Raw genomic sequence first — 23,897 nt, 5'->3', positions numbered from 1 at the left:
CATCAGGGTTTTAAATATAAGAAAAATAAACTGTGAAAAGTGGAATGAGAAAAGGAAAGGTAAACAACTGCCAAGCAGAGACGAGCTTCAATTCTTATTGTTGTATTCAACAGACAGCAAGATGCTGTTCTGTGGCTATAAATGTCTCTGTGCACTTTGGCCGCGCTTGTTGACTGATTGCACTGCTGCAAGACTAGTTTCTACTTTTGCTGAGGATTCTTCACACCCTGTGGTCTATGTATGAAGACCTACATTTTTATAACATTTCACTTTTTATGGTACTCAAACCATGTTTCTTTCCTGTCTCTCCAACAATCCTACTCTAGGTACAAGAGCAGCGTGTTACGAATCCCACTTTTCAGATAAGTCATGCACCTCTTTGAAGAAACATCTGTGATCCATCTGAAGTGGGGAGAGACAGAGTTGGAAGGGGCCTGTAATGACCTGATTCACAACCCCAAGTTCTCTCCCCTTTTTAATGGAACCGTGTATGGTGATGAAATAGAGCTCCTACTCTATGACTCAGTGACTGGAACCCATGGCTGTGTTGGATAGAACATCGTTAGCACTGAGGCTCCCGAGCCCTGCTTATCACATCTTGTTATCCCATGTCCTTTGAAGAGGAAACTCACCAAGCTATCCAGGGCTCTTGTACTAATGATGTGGTTCTCACACTGCATCAGTGTCAGGAGGAAAATTTCAAGTGACTCATCACTCAGAAAGCAAACACCACTGCAGCAGGGTGACTAAAGGAGACAGCATTATTCTCTTCAAGAAGAGAGATGTAGGTGGGTACCGTGGTGGTACACACCTGTGATGTTGGTGTTCAAGTGGTTAAGGGAGGAGGATAGAGGTTGAGGCCAATCTGAGTTACATGAAGACAACACAAAAGACAGAGAGACAGAAGGAGGAGGAGAAAGAGAGAAGGAAGAGAGGAAAGAAGAAATGATGAGGGAAAGAAGGGGGAGGAAGAGATGAGAGAAGAGAAAAATGGAAGGAAGGAGAGGGAGATAGCAAGGCAGAGGGAGGGAAGGAGAGAGAGAGACAGAGAGATGCGAGAGCACAGATACCCTGCCTATTAGGCTCCACATCTGCTTTCAGCACATTCCTGGTCTGAATGTAGAAGAGCAAGTCAGTAGCCTCTTTTATGTTGAGTTTGCAAATATAAACTACAAACAGTTCTCGGAGATTTCAAGCCAAACCTCAGTCGGTTGTTCACGAGGGGCACTGTTCCCCGTGTTTGGTGTGGGGGTGTGGATGGGTTAAGGTGAGTGTGAAGGTCACCTTGGGCTGTGTGCAGTTCAAGAGGTAATAGGCTACAAACGAGCAGCCCAGGAAGGCAGCACAGCACCAGGAAAGACCTTGGCTCCAGGCCCCCAGGGGTCCTGGTTTGAATCTAAGCCAAGTCACTTCCTAACTGAGGGATGGTCTTACATCCCGCTCTGCCTGGCAGAATTCTCATTATTAAAACAAAGAGAAATGGCTGGCATACCGATGGTGAGAAGCGGTGTACAAAAAGCACACAGGATTCACTTTCTACCAGACATCTGTTTACACCCCTTTGGCCCCTTTTTTGAAAAACACTGCAAATTTATTTTTGCCTATATGATGATACAGAATGAAAAGCTTTGGGTGGAGTACAGACTTTACATGAAGAATTACAGATCAAAGGAAACACAAGAAGAATTGCCTCAGCGTTCCTAGGAGCCACTGGAGCTGTCGACAGCTTGAGGGCTCGTAGGATAGCAACCGTTATGGAGAAATCAGCTTTGTGCTAAGAGACAGTTTTGCAGGGGATTTTCACATACCCACCTGGTGAGGAAACATGTACGGAGAAGACAGAATGGCTTGGTGGGTAGCTCAGAAGATCCTACTTTTAGTGGCTTTGATTCTTGTCTTCACACATTCATTACTTTAGTCTCCCCGAAAGTCCCTCAGCATGTACAGAAACAGAATTATCTTTAACTTATTGCAAGCAGAGCAACACATAATCAGGAAAATTCAGATCCACCCCCGCCCCCCGCCCCGGCCCGGGCTTGAGTTGTTCCAGTTGGCTGTCTACACCGATCACAAGACTCTTGTTTCTCTGAGTTGTGTAAACTTAAGCCAAGTAATTGAGTACAAATAGGGACAGATGGTTAATCATACAGATGTTTCACACCGTGTTGTTTTTTTTTCTCTCCCCAGACACCAAAAAAACATTTTGGACTTTTTCTTCAGTTTATATGGCCATATTTACTTTGGACAATAGACTTATTTTTGCTGTGATCATTCAGATATTTAACAACATAAGGCTCAGCTTCAGGATTTGTCTGAATCTATATCTGGCAAAGCCAACTTGGATCAACTTAAAGACCAAGTCTCCAAAGCCTCCTTGTAAGTTTTGGTGGCAGGTGGAAAATCCAAGCCCGTGGTCTGCTTTTTATAGTAAATAAAACAGCCAGCTAGGCTCTCTTTCTGATGACATGCACTGAAGTGAGAAGTAGGCTTTGGTTCTCTTTAATTCAACAAGTATTTATTCAGAACTTACTACTGCGCAAAGGCCCTGAGGATTCAAGGCTGCTTACGATGGACTCAGGCTAGGCCCTGCGGAATGAGATCTGGAGCTTAAGTGCTGATCACTTAAGCCTATCCTGTGCTCCTGCTGATGAAAAGCTGTAGCCCAGACATCAGGAAGCCTTCCCAGGGAACGAGGTGAGGGAGAGACATGCAATGCAAGTATCTGAAGTCACAGTTGAAGGGAAGATATCGTTACCACAGAAAGGGATGGTGGCAGATGAAAATGCTAGTACAAGCCTCCTCCCCTGCAGCCGAGGGGTTTGGGTACCAATCCATCCCTCAGTTGAACATACAGGAAAACACCTCCATCTGCTCAGGGCAGCCATCTCCTTACACAAACAGTCTGTGTGGCCTCCACTGGCTTCCTCAGTTGTGGAGGCAGAGGCAGGGCCCCTAGGACTCTTACTACATTTTAAGCCCCATCCACTCTGGGCAAACCAGATGTGGAGCCCACTGCAGTGAAGACCCAATATCTTTGTTATCTAAGGAGAGAAGGAGGTAGCAACTGAGACTTGTATGTAGCTATGAATAGCCAACAAGTGCCCATATAATAGAACCCATATGATAAACAAAGCCTCTGAGTTAGGTGAGAAGGTGATTGGTTGTGCTAGTTAAATCACTTTTGGTTTTGGTCAGCCATGGGGCTTGAACTCAGGGCCTGGGCACTGTCTCTGAGCATTTTCACTCAAGGCTAGAGCTCTACCACTTTGAGCCACAGCACCACTTTTGGTTTTCAGGTGGTTAATTGGAAATAAGAGTCTCATAGGACTTTCCTGTCTGGGCCGGCTTCAAACTGTGATCCTCAGGTCTCAGTCTCCTGAGTAGCTAGGATTGCAGGCGTGAGCCACCAGTGCCCAGCTTGTTACGTCACTTTTTAATGACTAGATTGACTCCAGCACTGAGAAACCAGCATCAGATCTATCCCTGTGATGATGATGGCTAGGTCAGGGGCTGTTGGGGTGTGAAACCCAACAAGCTCTCCGTATATTCCTTGAATGAAGACATTTTGAGATCCTTGACTACTCTGGGTGGCTTCCCAGAAGAGGAGAACTGGAGTTCATTTTGCAAAACGGGGCTGACTTGGTAGAAGGGACACGTTTCTCCATTCATGACTTGATGGAGACTAGAAAATAGCAACAGGGTTGGTGTCGGGTGGTGGGAAGGGCATGGGGGAGGAAAGCACAAACTGTTCCCGGGACTTGTGACTTGCCCACGATTGAAGGAATGCTGGTGCAAGGCAGGCTAACTGGACCAACAAGCAGGGAGAAGACACAACTTCCCACCATGTGCTCTGCACATGCGACACCATTGTTCCAAGCACCGCGGTGCTGCTGACCTTACACGTCCTTTCCTTCTGAGTGAATCACAGGAAAGCAGTATGCAGTTTCTCAAGTTTGTATTTGGCTCAGGCCATCAAATCTCCATCCCGACTTGTGAAACACGATTACCCAAGAACCCTTGGAGAATGCAACATTTGTAAAATTAAAAGTCGGAAGCTCTCATTCCAACTCCAATGGACCCAGTTGGACGTAGATCTAGTCGCAGGAGCTGCTGATAGTGGGTTAACTGAGGGAGAGTGGTGGATTCTGGGAAACCCTGGGGTCTCCAGCAGGAAAGTGCTACGGGTTTGGAAAGGCAGTGGATGGACACCTGAACTTTGTGACAGAGCTGGGTCTCGCCAATGGCTTCGACACAAATAGCATGATGCAACTCAGCTGCAGTAAAATCAGTAGCCACGGGAGCCCCTGACTTTGGTTTGGAAAGTATAAGCGATACTTAGGATGACTGCAGTGAAGCTCTGTAACAACATACTCCTTAGGAAGTTTCTTTTTTATCCTGAACTTTATCATTTAAAAAAAAAAAGATTTCACCCTGTGGAATTTGGCAAAAGGAAAAATTTAAATCAGATTGGGAATTTTACCTTCTCAGTGAAATAGCTAAACCAGGAGGTCTTGATTTATTCAAACCATATTTTGCTGAAGACAAATTTAACTCTACATGGAGAAATGGCTTAAAGGTCAAGTTCTGTCTTGGTTACTTTGAAAGAGTTGCTAAGCATTTTGTCCCCCACGGAGGCTGGGTTGACACTGGGAGGTGTTATTTTGTGCTGTTCCACCACAACCATTTTTCCGCCTCTGGGTAAGGAGAGGGGAACTATGGCTGCCGAGAGCAAACACACCCTTATGTGGACATGACGGAAGCTGTGCTCTGAGCGGCTCAGCCCAGTGGCAGTGCACGTTAGACACTGTTCGACACAGAGGACATAGAGGGCACGCGATCTGGCATTGCACAGAACCGGGTCCCGATTCAGACTCAGACACGTGCTTCGTTGCAAGACTCCAGGAAAAGTTACTCAAAAACCCTCTGCCACAATTTCTTTTTTGAAAGGAGAACCGAGATATCTATTGCTGCAGAGAATTCAGTGAAATAATACACATAAAGTATTAAGTATCTGATATAATAAACTCATTACCCAGAGCAAATTGGTGAAAATGAAGAAGATGAAAGGAAGACATATGGAGAAGACAGGGGAGCAAAAACAAGGAGATCAAAGCTGGGACATGGGCTTCCAGTGCTCCCTCCACTGACCACCAACTCCCAAAGCCTCACCTCCTCCTGCCCCTTTCTTCTCCATCCAGATCCGTAGATGTGCTATGTCACACTCATCTCTAACAATTTCTGGAGATGCCCTTCTCATGTATCTATCTTAAAAAAAAAATCCAGCAAAAAACCACCCAACTTTGACCATGGAACCCAAATCTAACCATCTCTATCCCTCTTCCTTCCTTCCTTCCTTCCTTCCTTCCTTCCTTCCTTCCTTCCCTCCTTCCCTCCCTTCCTCTTTCCTTCCTGTCTCCTTCCCTTCCATCCTCCAATCCTGCCCCCTCCCCTCTCCCCTTTCTCCCAGTAGATGGCTTTGTTCCTCCTCCTTTTACCTCCCCCCACCCCCCAGACTTCCCTCCTTAGGGAGTTCCTAGAACTTAACATTTCAATGAAAGCTTGTCCATGTCCCGAACTCTGCAAGGGCTGGGGCCTTCTACATCACTCTTCTCTTCTCTACTCTGCATCAGGGTGAGAGGTTGACTACAAATGACCCAAGGTTCCTGAACAAGCTTTTTCTTCTGGTTCTCTCTCTCCGACTTTGCTCCTACACTGGGTGATGACACTCCTCCCTCTTGAGTGACATGCTCTCTTCTTTTTGTTGCCTGGGTTTTATATTAGTATTCTACTTCTCCCACAGCTCAGACAACTTCTGTGTATTCTCCATATTCTACCCAATCTCATGACCCGGTGACTCTGTTTCACCATTTGCCTATTTATGTAAAGAACTGGGAAGTGGCCAGATGCCAGTGGCCCGTGCCCGTAACCCTAGCTACTCAGAAGGCCATGCTCTGCAGAATCAGAGTTCAAAGTGAGTCCAAGCAGAAAAGTCTTCAAGATTCCGTCCCTAAAACAATCAGCAAAACAGTTGGGCTGGAGGTGTGGATTAAGTGGTGAGTTCCAGCTGACCAAGCACGTGTGAGGCTCTGAGGTCAAACCCAGGCCCTGGGGGATGGGGTAGGCAGGGTAGGAAAAACAACAACAGGGAACTGACTCTTGAACGTGTCCCTCATCAATGGGCTGATACTGGCTATGGATTTCTAGATCAATCTTGTCCAGTAGAAAAACGGTAAGATGATGGAATACTTTATGCCAAAGCCCTCCAATAGGGCGGTCACTAGTCCTAGGTGGTCATGGGATAACTGACCTGTGTCTAGGCTGACTGGGGAACTAAGATCTTACCTAAGTTAAGCTTAATTAAATGCATCACCGTCCTGGACAGCACAGTTGCAGAGTGCTGTACTTCTACACCACAATCCCAGGCTGAATAGGAGCAAAACTGAAGGCCTCTGGAGCCACTTCCTTCCTGCCCTCTCTACGGCACGGGTAACCCACCCCACAATCCACGCTCAAATCTGTGTCACCGTTACCACCCCGATTCCCCACAAGTCCCTCTGAGTCTCACTGCTCTGCCTTGAGATGTGTCTGGGCCTCCGGCACTCCCTGGCCACACCCCCATTCGGGATCTCATCCAACCGACGCCATCTGAGTATTCTTCATGTCCACACGTGCCGCCATTGCTGCTGATCTAACCTCAGGCCAACAACGCTTTGCTACGCCATGTATCTGCTCTCAGTCCCCGTGGTTTCCCATTTCTCCCTACTTCAAAGGCTAGAACCTTTGCTGTTTTCAAAAAGATGTTGAAGATAACGTGGTCCCACTAAATTTGGTCAATATTGCCTTCCATGATTCTTTCTCTTTTTACAACACACACACACACACACACACACACACACACACACACACACACACACTCTCATGGAATATCTCATATAAACATGCTATTCTCATTTTATTGGTCTTTCCAATTCTACGTGTCCACACCTGGTTGAAGACACCCTCCCTCCATAGAGAGTCCCAGAGTCCCGTGACTGGCACACGTCTCCCTTGTGAATTCCTGGGATGTTTACAATGGACAAAACTTTGTCCTGCTGACTACTCCTTTGTGCAGGTCACCTTTCCTCTTAGGTCTGACCTTTCAGGTCTTCCTCTTCAGTAGCCTCTACAAGACTCAGCGCTACACCGAGTGTCCAGTAGATGGTGAGTCAGCAGGTTCAGGGTAAGAACTGGACACAAAAACACCAGAGCACACAAACATCAGACTCGCATGGTTAATCATTTACTTCCAGATTTCCCTAGTTCCTGCTCATCCTGGCTTTTGCCAACTGGAATTCCTCTCTTTTGCTATATCTCCCTTCCTCCAACAAACTGTATGTGCTACCCCTGACGGGGTTTAAGTAGAAAGTGCAGGGTTTTCTGTTTCTCTGCCGAACAGACATGGCAGCCACGACTAATGCCTTGTCAAAACAAATTAACGGGACAGAAAGTGAAAATACTCACAGAACTTCTGTCTATAATAGCTTGGTGGTACTAGGTAAATTACTTAACTAACCTGAGACTTATTCATGGGAACAGATCACATAATTGAAAACATTTCAGTCCTAATGCTTGAACCACTTCATTTCCACAGGCCGTGAAGAATGGGGCTAGAATCTTAGCTCACACCACATATAAACACACAATAGATCAAAGACTAAGCTATAACAGCCTCAACTCTTACAGGGGAACTGCAGAGTTGGATAGAATAGCCCTTCAATTAGCACATTATGGTATTGGATGGGATGCACACACCACAGAGGTGGTGCAGACATTTTGATTTTAAAGGATAATCTACATGACCAATGCTTAAGCCAAAGGAACTGATTAAAACTCAAAATTTCAGTCTGTGTAACCTACGCAGAAAGCCAGGGGTAGTCAGATCTCCAGCCGTGGCTAGAGGCACCTGAGTCAGAGCAGGAGACAGGCTCGTACCCCGCCACACAGGTCAGCTGTGCTGTCAGCGTGGGCTGCCTCTGCTTACCTTTGTGTTTAGCTAATAAAAGACCAAAAAGAAAATCACCAAATTTTTTGCACATCATGAAAGTAATGCTCTCTAATTCCTTCTCTAAAGCCTTTGGAGTCAAAGATGTTCTAAAATTCAGGATTTTTTTTCAGATTGTACCAAGGTAATACAAGTCACAGTCTGTATATAGCATAGGATAACATCACCAGTGGAGAATACTCCACAATAAAAAATACACATATTTGTACAGCATGATGTATGGATTTAAGATCTATAAAGTGACCTATGGATTTAGATCGAATTCACTAACAGAGGGGTTCATATCAGGTCAGGTTTTGACCCTAAAATTATGATGATTTTTTATTATTATAACAATTATATCTGTGAAGTTCACTGTGATCATGTAATATATATACCACACAATATATGCTTTCCATTTAAAATTTTAATGAATACATAATAAATGATTAGTATTGAGTTCTCTATCTAGACACTGTTAATTAGAAATTTCAAATTAGTTGTGTTTCTGTACTATTCTACATGATTTTCTACAGAAAGAGGTAGTCATTTTCAAATCTTCCAATTATGTTTTCATAATGTTAAAAAAAACCCAGTAGACAGTAATTCTGAAGGTTACCGCTAACCTACAATGGACAGGACATGGGGGTATTGGCTTAAGGATCAGAAGAATATAGAACAGAAGTCTGTGTAGTAGAAGAGAATTAGGGAGACAGGTAATGAGCCCTCATCCCAAGAGAATGTAGAGTTCAGAAGGGAAGCCACGTACTATGGAAAACTGAATTTTGATATGGACGCCAAGACCATTCATTGGGGGGTGAGGGAGAAGTCTCTTCAGTAATAGTGCTTGGGATACTTCATTTCCATAGGTTAAAGAACGTTTAGAAACGTACCTCATGTCATATATAGAAATTAATGCAAAAGATCAAAGATTGACCTGAAAGAGCTATGACTATACAATTTGTAGAAGGAAGCGTAGGTATAAATCTTTCTAACCTTGGGTTTGGCATCGACTTCTTATTTATGAGATCAAACCCACAAGCTACCAAAGAAAAAGGAGATGAATTGGGTCTCAAAAGACACAGGTTGGAGGTGTGGCTCAGTTGGTAGAGCGCTAGCCAATGAACGAAAGTGTCAGGAACTGAGTTTGAGTTTTTGTCTCAGACAGAAGAAGAGAAAGAAGAAAAGGAAGAAGAAAAAGAAGAAGAGGAGGAGGAGGAGGAGAGGAGGAGGAGGAGGAAGAGGAGGAAGAGGAGGAGGAGGAGGAAGGAGGAGGAGAAGGAGGAGGAAGAGGAGGAGGAGGAGGGGGGAGGAGGAGGAGGAAGGAGAAGAGGAGGAGGAGGAGGAGGAGAAGAGGAGGAGGAGGAGGAGAAAGGAGAAGAAGAGGAGGAGGAGGAGGAGAAGAGGAGGAGGAAGGAGGAGGAGGGGGAGGAAGGAGGAGGAGGGGGAGGAGGAGGAGGAGGAGGAGAAGGAAGAGGAGGAGGAGGAAGAGGAGGAGGAGGGGGGAGGAGGAGGAGGAGGAGGAAGAGGAGGAGGAGGAAGAGGAGGAGGAGGGGGGAGGAGGAGGAGGAGGAGGAAGAGGAGGAGGAGGAGGAAGAGGAGGAGGAGGGGGGAGGAGAAGGGGGGAGGAGGAGGGGGGAGGAGGAGGGGGGAGGAGGAGGAGGAGGAGAAGAAGAGGAGGAGGAGGAGGGGGGAAGGAGGAGGAGGGGGAGGAGGAGGAGGAGGAGGAGAAGGAGGAGAAGGAGGAGGAGAAGTTAAAGGACAATATAGGTAAGATCGCACGAAGCTGGGCTTAGTGGCATATGCTCATAATACCAACACTAGTAGGCTCATGAGTCTGGGGACAGCCGGGCTATATTGTGAGACCTAGGCTGAAAACAAACAAGCAAACAAAAACAAAACCTTTGTCAGTGTACTAAATGCTACCCAACCACACAATTTAAAGGGGTTAAAATAAGGACATTTATTACAATTAAAAGCAAAACAATAACGAAACTGACAGCGGAGTTTCCTCAGGGAGCTGCAGGCATCTAGAGACTGGGGATGCTTTCATCCCTGGTCAAGATGTTGGAAATACAGTAAGCAATCCTGAAGGACCATGCACACTGATGTTCCGCATTCCATGGGGGACATTTCTAAAGTGTTTGGGCAGATGTGAGTGTTTTGCCAGGGGTGGCATTGTCTCCACGTGGGGCAGGCTGCTTCCCTCGCTGGGCTGACCTGCGCAGTGTGGAGTGCTGGTCTAACCCTCTGTGGGGCAGGACATTTCTCACCCCAGTGTCAGGATACATAACACGCCGCTCGAGAGGGTTTGGTGTCCTCTGGGCAAGATCATCCCTGGCTGAGAATATTCCTGTTGTGACTTCAGGAATGGTTTGCTGTATCAGGGTTCCATCCTCCTCTAGAATTTCTTTGAAAAAGTCCATTTCTCAGTCATCAGTGGACTCAGGGGGAAGAAAAGAAACCAACACCACCGCAGACTGCAGGTGACACTAAAAAGACATGGCTCAGTCACACCTGTCATCCTAGCTACTCAAGAGGCTGAGCTCTGAGGGTCATGGTTTGAAGCCAGCCTGGGCAGGAAAGTCCATGAGACTCCTATCTCCAATTATTGCCCCCCCCCAAAAAAGAAATAACAGTGGAGCTGTGGTTTAAGTGGTAAAAGATCAGCCTTGAGTGAAAAAGCTAAGGGACAGCACCCAGCCCTGAGTTCAAGCCCCAGTACAGGCACAACAAGGCAAAACAAACAACAACAACAAAAAAGTATTTCTCATTCTTAGGGGCCAAACCATATCATCACCTTGTAAGCAGTGTGTTTCTAACTGGCAGCTAAATGCCCTGGCAATGAGCTACATGCGGATAGCACATTAAAAAAGGGAAGGAAAAAAAAAACAACCTGAGTATGCAAAATGTTCCCTTCTCAAACCCTTTAAGGGCAAAGCCTACTGCTCTGTCGGCATTCCAGAATAATGACAGCCCCTAGGTCCCTGGTCCACTTCCCTCCTTCTCCTTTGAAAATGCAAACCTCACTTCCCACAGAACTTCTGGACTCAGACGCCGTGGGCACGGAAGGCGGGCTGTGCCAGCCGCCAGCGAAGGCTGAGCGTTCCAGCCTTGGGGCTCGGCCACTGTCACACAGTTATATCTGGGCTTCTGAGTACCATTTCCCCTGGCCAGACAGTTCTCAAAATAGATTGGAAAGCCACAGGCCCAAGGAACACAGGCCCCTCTTGCCATAGGGGAAGGGCTGGAGGGGGCAGAAGCAGGGCCTCGACCCGGTGGCCAGACCCCTTTCCGCACTCCAGGAAGGCAGCAGCTGCAGTGAGAAGTCCTTCATCTCTGTGGCCCCTCGGTGTCCCCATCTCAGACCGGCACTGCGGCTTCTGGGAATGAAATGATGCCCTTGATACACCACGCGCTGGGGATGAGGACGGATGGAAGGAGCTCTTGTGTCTCCTCCGCTTGGATGTTGAAGGCCTGATCTCCACGGTGATTGGGTGGGAAAGGGAGGAGCCTTGGAAAGTAGCTTTCTACAAGGTTCCAAGCCCACAGCGCAAGATCAGCATCCTTCTAAGGAGACTGGGAAACTGAGGCGCACTCTCTCTTTGCCAAGTGCATCAGATCTCAGGCTTCCAGCCTGCAAGGGATCCGTGTGTGCTATTTAAGCTGCCAGTCGACAAAGACGGCCTCCCAACTCATCACACCCTAGAAAGGGGGACTCTTGCCCTCCCCCCTCCTCCCCCTCCTCCCCCCGCCCCGCCCCCGGCAGGGACTCGTTCAACCCTCACATACGGTCTTCCGCCCTCCTGTGACCAGGACCCACTGCAAAGGAGAGCGCAGCTGGGACTGGCCATCACCTCACCCCATGGTGTGGTCTTCTACCTGCATTGGAAGGCAAAGGCTGGATGGTGGAAGCATGCCTGGTCTTGAACCCCAAAACCTCCCTTCAGACTCTTCTTTGTGCCCTTCTTTGCTGTGAAAGGAGTCGGCTGGCAGGCAGTGACTTCCGATGGAATCATCTACCAAATTCCTTCCTAATTTTTGTTGTTGTTGACCTTGTTGCTGTGATACTTGGGTTTGAACTCAAGGCCTTGTGCGTGCTAGGCAGGCGCTCTGCCAGTTGCATGACATCCTTCTCCTAACTGTGTTATGCCCTCGTTAGTTCTCAGGTAGGGTCTTGCAGTGAAGTCCAGCCTCAGGCTGAGGTCCTCCTATCTATGGGCTGTCATGTAGCTGGGATTACAGACAAGTGCCACCACACACAGCCATCAGCGTCTGAATGGAGGTATTACGCACTCCGTCTTTATTTATCAAACAACATGAGCACACGCAAGGGAAACAGGCTGCCAACACAGAAACGAAGGGAAGAAGCTAGTAGCACTGGGAAAGCTTCTTATACCTCTCTCAATATTTGAAAAAATAAAGTAGTTGATAGGTAAAGGTAAAAATAACAAAAATAAAGATCTCAAAATGCCATTATTAAGAACTTTTAATGTATCTATTAAACATTAAGTCTATGACATATGCAAGTTATTGATCGTACATGAAGTCCTAGGGGAAATCTCAGTTATTTCCATAGCTAGAAATTATTTCGGCTTCACTCTGTGATCACATTGCTATAAATTAGGAATTAATTTTAAGAAAGTAGGAAATAATAGTTATAGCTAGTTTTGAATTAATAATCACCACAAGCAAGAACTTCCTTTGTCTACACAGGATGAGAGCAAATATTAAAAGTAACAATTCAGCCTGACTGGAAGAAAAGACTGTCCAGGTAAACAAAGCATTCTGTTCAGGCTGTTTTTCTCTTGAAACACAAAAATGTAACAGAGAAAAACTAAACAGAGAACTCAGAGGGTCTTAAGTAAATGCATTGGGAAATGGATTAAAATAATTAATAAACCCAGAAGGTGGATTCACTGGAAAAAAAAAAAAAACAATCCTAAGAAAATCGACAGTCATCCGAGAAGCCTGAGAGAACACCAACGAAATCACCAACATGCCATGTGGGATACTGCAGCATTACACAGAAATCCACACTGCGGTGGCGCGGCTCAGGAGAAGGAGAATGGACAAGGAGGAAATAAACGTTACCAAATCTGACAATCGCAATAGATCACTATCCGTGGAGCGAAGCCGGCCCCGAGGATCATAGCCATAAAAGGAACTGAGCCCAAATGTTTTATGGGCGTTTTTCAAACCTTCTTGGAACACATAATTCTTATGCTATTTAAACGACTACAGATTGCGAGGGGAAAAAAAAAATGAAAAGTGTCACAATTTGCTTTATGAGCTTCACATAAACCTGGTACCAGAATGTGACAAAAACAGAACCATAAAGCAAACCATTAGACCGACTTCACAAACACAGAGAAATTCAGACAGAAAGTAAAAAAGTTATCGCTGCACAGCAACATAAAAAAGAATAATGCCGCTCGATCAAATGCCGTCCTATCCAAGAACACACAGAGCAACAGTAGGAAATAAAACCAATCAAACCAATGCCAATGAAGAACTGTGTTAGCTGGGCATAGTGATGCATGCCTTTAATCCCAGCACTTGGGAGGCCGAGGTCAAGGGGGGTGGAAGTTCAAGTCCAGAATGGGCTAAGAATGAGTTCAAAGTCAGTGGAACTACATAAAAGACCCTATGTCAAATAAATAAAGAAGTCATAAAAATAAAATACACATATTGATGGGACCAAAAAGGCAGTATTTGATCCCGTCAATGAATTAAAATTTTGTTTTCTTAAAATGCATTATTCTAAGATGCAAGTAAACGAACACGCATTTAACATATAGCTCTATGTAGCTCTGCAAACTGTACGAAGACACTGATTTGAGGAAGTACACTGAAATAAAAACACGGCCAGTGCACATGCCAAATTGCAATACCGAAGCAACAACTGTTCATGCCATAGTCACTTTTTTTTTTTCAGGAGAGATTAGTTACGTGGTTAAAAGAAAGTGAAAACAATGGTTCAAAAGCAGGTTGGCCAGTAAACAGAAAGAACCAAAGAGTGTGGGGACTTGCTGAAAGAATGGAAACATCCACGTATATTATAAAACCACATCCAGTAAAACGGCGTCGATAGGAGAGGAGAGACAGGAAAAGGAAAGAGCCTCGGCGCTCTTAATACAGTGGATGTGGCTTCCCAGAGAAGACAGGAAGTCTTTGATAAGTCTTTTGAGACTGACAAAAACCCTTTGGAAATTCATACCGTTAGCATCACCTGTGAATAGGAGCAAAGCCTTCCTGGGGGGGAGGGGGTGGTGGCGTCCCGCCCAAGGCCCCGAGACGGCACATCCCACACGGAAACAGCCCAAGATGCCAGACCCAAACCATAAGCGCCACCAAATGCAAATGGGAAGTGACGAGCGTGAAACAGTCCTCACCGCCACTCCCCTCGCACACGTGTGTCTTTCTTTCCCAGCAGTGTGCTGGTCATTGAGACTCCACAGAAGATGAGAAGGAGGCTGGCCCCAGGGCCTGCTCCATGCAGGAAAGGAAAGAAGAGGGTAAGGGTGGCAGGCGGCGTGGCGGAGGCCCCCGTCCACGAGGTGACGAGGGCGCTGAGGACATCTGTGGGTGAGGGGGGGTGGGAGGGATTCTACCCTGTCTCTAGTATGGTGTCCAGGAGAAGGGGCCACTGCATGTGATTCAGCCATTCAGCCTGGCTGGGCAGGGCAGGGCCAGGCCAGCCTGGGTCAGCCCACCTGGGTAGGGCAGAGCTCTCCCTGACTAGACCAGGGTGAGGATGGGAACATCACTGAGAATTTGGGTCAGGCAGTTGCCAAAGAAGCCCAGGGGCTGCTGGGCAGAGCAACTCCCTCAGTAAGGGCCATAAAGCCAGTGTCAACCTCCCCAGGAGCCAATGAAGCCCCAGGAACACCGTGAGGGTCGGAAGCCACAGCCAGGCTTGGGTAGGGCTGGGGCTGCAGGCAGGACAATGGCACACAGGCCGACAGCCTCCGATTCCCCAGAGGACAAGAGCAGGCGCTGGCATCTCAGGACCGGGCTTTGGCTCTCCCCAGTGTCCTCAGTGCTGTGCTGTGGGTACTTGAACGTCTACCAAGGGTCTGAATGCGAAAGGCCTGTTCTCTGCGGAGCACTGTTGGGAGATGCTGTCAACGGGAAGGTGGGTCCTTCTTAGGCAACACCCTTGAAGGGGACTGTGGTGCTTGGACCTCCACCCCTCTGTTTATTTTCTGGCTATTGGCAAGTGTTTGCCTCAGCCCCAGGTCCTGCCATCATGGGCCACGCTTGCTGGGGGCTCAAGCAATGAGCCCACTGGGCCATGAGCCAAAAAGAAACCTTTCTCCTTACAGATTAATCACCTCGAGTCTTTCATCCTAGTGATGGAAAGCTGTGTAACAAAGGCCCTCATTTCCCATCTTTCTCTGACCACCCTGAGCTTATGTAAGACCTTGGCCTTTACTACATCTTACAGCAGAGTTCTGAAAGGCCAAATGCTATGGTCTGGATGGTAGTGTTCTCAAATATATATATACGTGTGTGTGTGTGTGTGTGTGTGTGTGTGTGTGTGTGGTGAAATATTAATTCTCCACGTATGGTATTAAGAGGGGAAGCCTGAGAGTGGGGATTAGAGGTAGCAAGAACTATGTTGTTTCTACCATGTGGAGACACAACTACAAGGTACAAGCCATAAACCAGAAAGCCAAGTCCTCATGAGAAATCTAATCTGTTGGTGCCTTACCCTTGGTTGTCCTTAGAACTGACTTCTGTTGTTATAAATGATCCAGTTAATAGTAATATCTTACAGCAGTCAAGTGGACTGACACCGAGTCTACACTAAAGGAGACTGAGGAAGTAAGAAGGTGCATACATTATCAGACTGGACTGGACTAAACTAAAGGCGAGTGTGTGTTTGTGGGCGCATTCCTGTGGTAATTTGTTAGGACAACCATAAGGGTTTGTGGAAATGAAAGAATCCACATTTTCGTAGCACTTCTAAATACAGCATGAGAAGGCAGGCAGCTCAGAATTTATGATAAATGCTTACTGTCTTCAGTGGATAGAATGAGCTTACAGATAAAAGAAGATAGTGTATGCCAAGTACAGTGGCACATATCTGTAGTCCCAGATCTGTGGGAGGTAGACCTGGGAAGATTACATTTCCAGGGGGAGGGGAATGTTGAGGAGGTGCTCTCTCAAAAAACAAATTGTATGTGGTGTTCATGCCTGAAATCTCAGTTATTGGTAGGCAAAGGTAGGAGGATTAAGTTCCAAGGCTAGCCCTAGGCAAAAGCAAGACCTTTAAGCCCCAAAGAGCTGGTGGGATGATGGTTCAAAGTAATGCTGTGCTTTGCCTAGCAAGTGTACATCCCCTGCATTCAAATTGTAAGATTGCCAAAAATAAACAATTTAAAAAATGTGTCCCTAGAGCACAGCTAGACCATTTCATAAAAGAAGTATTAATAACGAATAGAAATGTGAAAAGAAATGCTGAACCCATCAAAGAAACACACTATTAAAAGCCAACGGTCTCCATGCAAGTGCCAAATCGGCAAATGCAACAGCAAGGCTAAGATACAGGAAGTTTATTAGCAAAGGAAGTTCCTTTGGGAGTGACTTCCTGCCCACCATGGCACTGTGAAGTAGAGAACTCAGCCATGACTTTGTATAGGGACCAAGGAGTCACCACTTCTTTCAAGAAAGAACTTGCCCGGCTATCATCTGATTGGAGAAAGCGAGCTGTCATTCAAAACTCCCTTGTTGACGTCCCGTCCGTAGAGTCTGCAGCACACATCTTTGCTGAGAGCTCTCTCGGGGAGTGAGCCCAAATGAATTGACAGCCTGGTCTGCTTGGACTGTTGGTGACCGGGCGAGTCAGTTTCTCGTGAATCTAAGCTCTGAGGGCGAGGCAAAGGGAGACATCCCGGCGCCATGGGGACAAGCATGGGAGTGAGCAGGTTAGAAAGAGCATCCTCCAAGCCTGCACCTCACTCTGTCCCGCTGGAAGGCCTCCCAACTCGTTTATTCACCATCTTCTTGACATCAGCGTTTCCTAGCTGGGAATATCAACTTGATCATGTGCTCTCTGTTCTCTGGTTATCTTTCAGAAAAAGACAACTTGCAGAATGGTTATCAAAGCCTGTGTAGTCTACTCTTTCTCTTTGTAGCTCCATTTGACACCCATTTCTGGCTCAAAGTGGCCTACAAAATCTTCCCAGGCAGCATGCCTGTCAATTTCCGCACATCCTGTGGCCTCCCTTCCCCTTTTAGCCATTACACACTTGCCCAGTTTACAGATATTCACTGCAGCCCTCCCTGCCCATGCTGGTACAAGAGAGGATGACATTACAACTCTGAGCAGAGATTCGGGGCTGCTTTATGTGGTCATCTGATTACTGCCTGTCTCACTTAGAAGCTAGAAGCACGCAGGCAGAGACCCTCACTATTTCTACTGACTGCATTGCAGAAAGTATTGGACACATTCTGCAAGACGTTATGCAACACTCCCAATCCCTGTCTGTACCTGGTGATTCTGCATAAAGAGATGGATGCCTCTCCCTTCCTTGAGAATCTGGACCGGGCATTCATCCAGCCCCATTCTCCTGCCATGGCTGTCTGGGCGGAACTTCCGTGCTATAAGAAATCTGCTTTAGGCCACTGGTGGATGGGAAGCCACCGGGAGTGACAGCTAGCCACAACTCCCAGCCAAGCTAGCGGGGACTTAATGCTGGCTCTCACACTCAAGACCGTTACTCTGAGACAGTCTGTGATGTAAGAATGATGGAAAAACCATTGTCTCATCTTAAATCTTAAAGTCTTAACAAAATCTCTGCATTGTAATCTCTAAGAAGTGAGCATTTTCTGTAAGAATCAGGGATCTTATGATGGGCGAGCTTATGCTAGCTCATGCTTGGAATTCCACTTAATTAGGATGCAAAGTTGGGAGTGTTTTGTGGTTGAAGGCCAGCTCAGGCAAAAAGTGAGTGAGACCCCACCCCCCAATCTTAATAAGCCAAGTGAAGGTGGTGCACAGCCGCCATCCCAACTACACAGGAGACCATAGATAGGAGGCCCTTGGTCCAAGGCCAGTCCTAGACAAAAGCAGGAGACCTTACTTGAGAAATAGCTCAAGCAGAAAAAGCTGGGGGGCTGGGAACGTGGCTTCACAGTAGCATGAAACCCTGGGTTCGATTCCTCAGCACCACATAAACAGAAAAAGCTGGAAGTGGCGCTGTGGCTCAAGTGGCAGAGTGCTAGCCTTGAGCAAACGAAGCCAGGGACAGTGCTCAGGCCCTGAGTTCAAGCCCTAGGACTGGAAAAACAAAACAAAAACGGCTGGGGGGAGTGACTCAAGTGGTAGAGTGCCTGTCTACCAAAGGAAGAAAGAAAGAAAGAGAGTCAGAGAGAGGAGAGAGGGTGAGAGGGAAGAAGGGAAGGAGGGAGGGAGGGAAGGAAGGAGAGTGGGGAGAACCAGCCAGTTTAGAGTCAGCCCCTTCATTCCCAGGCTCTGCTTCACAGCTCCAAGGATAGGCACCCCCCCCCCCCCCCCATCCTCCAGGGCAGCGTCTGTGAGTTAGCTGTCAGGACTGGTCTAGGATTCCCATGCATCCTGCTCAGATCAGGACTTATCACCATTGGCACTGTGCGAGAACTGGTGGGAGGCATCAGGCCTGGTTCAGGAGGAAGACAGCCCTGGCTTAAGTAAGTCTCAGACTCACCCTGCTTGGAAGGAGCCTCCTGGAAGCAGGGGGCCCTAGACAAGGAGATACCACAGGCCCAGAGGCCCTGCAGGCCACCTGGGAGGTGGTCACGGTCCTTGTCCTTCTTTCTCTTCCGTCATTAGAGGATAACACCTACCTATTCTCTCTCCTCATCCCGAGATCCAATCTGGTGTTCAGCCATAACGACTGGTATGAACATCAACCACGCTGCCTCTTTCTGCCTGGGGGCTCTGAATTTCAACCACACATTCAAGAGGCCAAAGCGAAACCCGATTGGAAAGACTGGAATTCGGGAGACTTGCAGGCCAGATGCCCACCTGTCATTGCCCTGTCCATCCAGAGAGCAGCCCCACCTTGGGAGAAGGAGAGAAATTGGGGGTGGGGGGGAAGGGATGAGAGACAGTGACCAGCAGGGGTCGTCTTCTCAAAGTCTAGAACAAGAGCCCAGAATCCACTCGACCTGACTACGGTGTTCTGTTCCTATCGCAGGTGGAGGCTTCACCTCGAAGCATTGTGTACCACCCCGGCCCTGCCCTGGTCTCACTTTGATTCCTTCTGCTCTCTTGGCAGCCCAGTTCAGGATGATAACCTCTTCCTCCCATGACAGCACTTGTCAGACTTAAAAGCTTAGGTCCCGTGGGTATGGTGACATCTTTATTTATGATAGCACCTTTATTTCCTTGGTCACCTTTTGCATGAAAAAAAATGGACTTAAGGTTGTTACGAAAAACAAATAAAATATTGCTGATGGCCCAGCAGAACGAGTGCTGTCATTTTTCAGGAACTTGCTCAGTGGGGCATGGTACTTCTAGAAGCTTCTGTGGTGAGTTCCAGATTTCAAAAAACAAAACAAACCCCAAGCCTGCTGTTTTCCTCAGAAGCTGGCAGCAATACCACTGGAGCACTGGTCTCCCCACCTTGGTGTTAATCATTCACAGTGTGTCTGCTTGCCTAGATTGTGAGGCCCTGGAAGGTTCCCTCTGTCCAGCTTAGTACCCGGGCTTTTATACTGTTGGAATATTCTGGGAGAAACGGTCACACACACACGCATTTGCTGTTGGGAAAGGGTCTGAGGATTGGGAGATTCTGGGTCCTTTGCCCTCCGGTCAGACACCTTTAGCTGTGGGTTTTCAACTCCCCCCACCGCACCCCTTCCTGGGGACGTAGAGGAAACTGGTGACTTCACCCTGTTTCCTAGCACACACGTCCATCCTCGGCCACGTGCCCCTCTCAGCTGGTTCCGTGGGGATGTGTCACACAGATGTCCGGACTGCCGAACCCTCAGTGCACGTCCATAGTTCCGTAAGCTCCTCAGGACTTCTGGGGACCGCTACATTTCCATAATTCTCTCACTCTCCAAGACGACATTTCCCCTCTTTGTGCTCCTTGAACTTCCATGTACCCCACTCCTTCCTCCCTCTGCATTTTATCTCACTGAAGACATGCACGGTTTCGGAAAAGACCCCGACTCTCCCCTCCACCGCTTCTTGTTCACGTCCTGTCACCAAGTCCCTGTCCTCTCTTCGTCTTGGACACAGACGCTCTTCTCCCGTCCATGCCCGCAGCATCCACTCCATCCCGCTGTTCTCGCAGAACAGAAGGACTATGGTTCCTGTTCCACCTGTGAAATGCTCTAGGTTCCCAGTCCCATCCCTCCCCCCCCCTCCACTCTAGCAAACTTTTCCAGAGTTGTCTCTGTTCTTGTCTCTGTCCCCACTTCACCTTACAATTCTCTCCCAGACCCAAGTTCCGGTGCTAAGGACCTCGTGGTGGGTCCTCCGGTTCCCCCTTAGCCTAGTAGCTATATGTGACATGGCAGAAGAGGATGATGGAGGAGAAGGAGGAGGAGGAGGAGGAGGAGGAGGAGGAGGAGGAGGAGGAGGAGGAGGAGGAGGAATCTACCATCCAAAGCTGTAGCCAGCAGCTATGTGTGAGCTAGTAGCTAATGGGATAGGATGGTGTAACTGAATTTTGATATTGTTTCAAGTCACACTTAAATAGCTACATTGTAAAATTCACATTTTAGAAAGCTGGCAGCTTTTGTATTAGGAAGTAAAGAATCCCTCCCCCCAACACACTGAAATTTCAAGATAATAGCTATTGAAAGGCCTAACAAGATGGAGGAAGACTGGTAAAATGTCAGAAACATAGTTGGCACTCCAAACAAATAGGAGCTATAATTATGTCATCGATGTTTTAAATGAATTTTTATCATGACTTTGTTTGGGAAGAGCTAATGGATAGCCACTGTGTGGGTCTGTCTTTGAGCTCACAAAGTTAACAACCACTGAAGGTCTATTAGAGACAAATGACTATTCCAAGAGGACCGGCTTGCTGACACTCATCATGAGCTAATTAGTCCTGGCAACAGCTCACTTAGCATCTGCAAGAATCAGATTTGTAACATTACTGTAGTATTTTCAGTGTCATCTGCAGCCTCTGGCATGAGTTTGGATACCAGCAGTGTCTGTTTTGATATTTATGATTAAAACGACATATTTAACTTCCTGGAAATAGCATGATGAATTCTTTAAGGTTTGGATTCGTTTGGACATAAAATACTCTTTTGTTGTTATTAATAGCTTCTGAGACCTTTTTTTTTTCCTCTCACGGTGAATGCTGAGAATAAAATTCATACAGATAAAAAGCACAGAGCATCGTAAGTCACCCTAATGAATAACTCTAGGCAGTGATAGAGCCAGCACATCTGCCCAGAGCAAGCAGAGTGCTCATGGGAATTGATATTCCTCATTCCTATCCAAAGGAAATTGGCATCCCACCCGTCTGCTTAAGGACTTAGTGCAAGACTGAGGTGCAAAAAAAAAAAAGGCAGTTGCCTTTAAATTGAAAGCATGCTCACAGGCATTAAGAAAAGTTGACACGCTTATTAAAGAGGCCAATTAATCCGCATAGTAGAAGCCACAGATGGCAGCAGTTGGGAAAACAAAACAAAACAAAAAAGTGCCCTAGGAACTCCCTCCTGGGCCAGGGGGAGAACTCTCCTAAGTGCCCCCCCCCCCCCCGTCTTTTGGACGGAGACCACCCCCTTCCCCCCTGTTCTGCCCCAGACTGTGAACTCTGGGCCCGGGGTGGGGGGGGAAGGGGAAGGGGTGGCCCCCCGAGGAGACTCACCGATGGGCATCACTAGGAAGAAGGGCAGCCAGCAGAGCACGAAGCAGCCCACCACGATGCCCAGCGTCTTGGCCGCTTTCTTCTCGCGGGAGAACTTGAGGAGCCTCACGGAGAAGTGCGTCTTGTTCTTGGCGCTGCTGGCCCCGCCGCCCCCGCCGCTCCCGCCGCCGCCGGCGCCCGGGCTGGGCGCGTTTCTGCGGTGGATCCGCAGCGTCACCTGCTCCGAGTCCGCCTTCTCGGTCTTGAGGCCGCACTTGAGGCCCCGGCCCTCCCGCTTGGCCACCACGTAGACGCGGCAGTACATGACCAGGATGATGGCCAGCGGCACGTAGAAGGAGCCCAGCGCCGAGAAGAGCACGTAGCCCGGCTCCTCGTTGATCTGGCAGATGGTCTCGTCCTCGGGGGCCGGCTGCCGCCAGCCGAACAGGGGCCCGACGGAGATGACCAGGGACAGCGCCCAGACGCCCAGCAGCGCGCGCACGCCCCGCCGGGGCGTCACGATGGCCGGGTAGCGCAGCGGGTAGCTCACCCCGATGTAGCGGTCGATGGAGATGATGCAGAGGCCCAGGATGGACGCCGTGCAGCACAGGACGTCCACCGCCGCCCAGATGTTGCAGAAGACCCTGCCGAAAGCCCAGTAGCCCAGAATCTCGAAGATGGCCGAGAAGGGCAGCACGGTGGAGGTGAGCAGCAGGTCGGCCACCGCCAGGTTGACGATGTAGTAGTGCGTGACGGAGTGCAGGTGGCGGTGGCAGGCCACCGACAGGATCACCAGGATGTTCCCCAGCACCCCGAACACGATCAGCCCCCCCAGGATCACCCCCAGCAGAACGGCCTTGGAAACGTTCACCGGGGCGGGAGGGTGCGTGCAGTTGGAGCCTTCCGAAGCATTTCCAGAGAGAAACACCATGGTCCCGGCCGGGGGAGGGAGGGGGGGAGCGGCCCGGGGACGCCCGGCTCCCGAGGGCCACCGTCGGGCGGGGACGGGGGCGGAGCGAGGCGCGGGCAGTCACCAAGTCTGCGCGGGGCTGAGGCCGGCGGGCTGGGCTGGGCCCGGGGCTGGAGAGAGCGGGCGGGTGGGGAGCGGCCCGGGCCGGCCCAGGGGGCACTCGAGGAACCGGGGCGAAGTGCAGGGGGCTGAGGGCGACATGGCCAGGGTCGTGCTGGGCTCGCCGATCTCTTCACGGGCCCCGGGGACCCCGGTGCCCTCCCGCCCCTAGGCTGGGCGGGGGCACCGGGAAACGTGGCCAGCGCAGTCCTGGGTCACGGGAGGAGTCGGATCCCCGGTACCGTCGGATCGGCCCTCGGGGACGGGAGGCTGCGCATCCCGTGCAGTTTGGAATTCAGGATCCGGGAGCCGGTCCGTCCCCGCCGCGCACGGAGGGGCGGGCCCGCCGCTGCCGCCGCCGAAGCGCACGGCCCGGGCCGGAGGTGCGGGTGGCGCGGGGACCGGCGGCGGCGCGGGCCCGCGGTGGGCTCGCGCTAGCCCCGGCTGCCAAGGGCTGGGCTGCGGGGTGAAAGGGGCGCTGCGACCCCGCGGCGCCCGAGCTGCGTTCGCCACAGTCCTGCGGAAAGAGCGCAAAGAGCTGGGATGAGCCCGGCGCGCCGAGCGCAGCGGGACGGCGCCCGGCACCGCGCGCGGGGGGCTCCGCTCGGCCCCCGTGGGAGGCGACCCCGGGGCGCGGGAGGGGACCGCGCGCCGCGCCACCGGCCGGGACCTTCCCTAGCGCGCTTCGCCTGGCCGCCTCTGGCCAAGTCCAGAAGCCAAAGCAAAATAAAATCAAATCAGGTTCAACAACAGCAAGAAAGCCCCACAAACAGCAGCACCCAAGCCGAGCCGCGGCGGGCGCGGGAAGCCGGGGGGCTGGGGTTCGCGGTGGGAACCGGTGGCGCGCGCAGCCCCCGCAGGGGCGGCCGGGCGAGGCTGCCCGGGACCCGGGACCCGCGGGGCCCGCCGCGCGCGCGCGCTCACTTGTGGTTCCGGGTGCGCGGGTCTGTCCACCCGCCCAGCCGGCCGGGGGTCCCCAACAAAGCCCCGAGGGTCGGGG

General features: G+C 49.5%; 1 protein-coding gene and 1 long non-coding RNA gene across 3 annotated transcripts in view; both read right to left on the bottom strand.

Annotated features, from left to right (window-relative positions):
- Adra1a (adrenoceptor alpha 1A) overlaps nucleotides 1–23,414 on the bottom strand; it is a 67,473-nt gene extending 44,059 nt beyond the window's left edge. For both annotated transcript variants that reach the window (XM_048330822.1, XM_048330821.1), the window contains exon 1: nucleotides 21,850–23,414. In XM_048330822.1, coding sequence (XP_048186779.1) covers nucleotides 21,850–22,759 — 910 coding nt within the window. In that variant the 5' untranslated portion in view covers nucleotides 22,760–23,414. The remainder of the gene's footprint in view (nucleotides 1–21,849) is intronic.
- LOC125339613 lies at nucleotides 1,558–21,690 on the bottom strand. Its single transcript, XR_007208569.1, has 3 exons — nucleotides 20,796–21,690; nucleotides 19,173–19,177; nucleotides 1,558–1,568 (listed from the first exon to the last, which is right to left on the bottom strand). It is a non-coding gene; the product is annotated as an uncharacterized LOC125339613 (long non-coding RNA).
- Nucleotides 23,415–23,897: the final 483 nt, after the last annotated feature.

Source organism: Perognathus longimembris, chromosome 21, assembly GCF_023159225.1.
Source record: "Perognathus longimembris pacificus isolate PPM17 chromosome 21, ASM2315922v1, whole genome shotgun sequence".
Lineage (NCBI taxonomy): Eukaryota > Metazoa > Chordata > Mammalia > Rodentia > Heteromyidae > Perognathus > Perognathus longimembris.
This window is presented reverse-complemented; position numbering and strand designations above follow the sequence as displayed.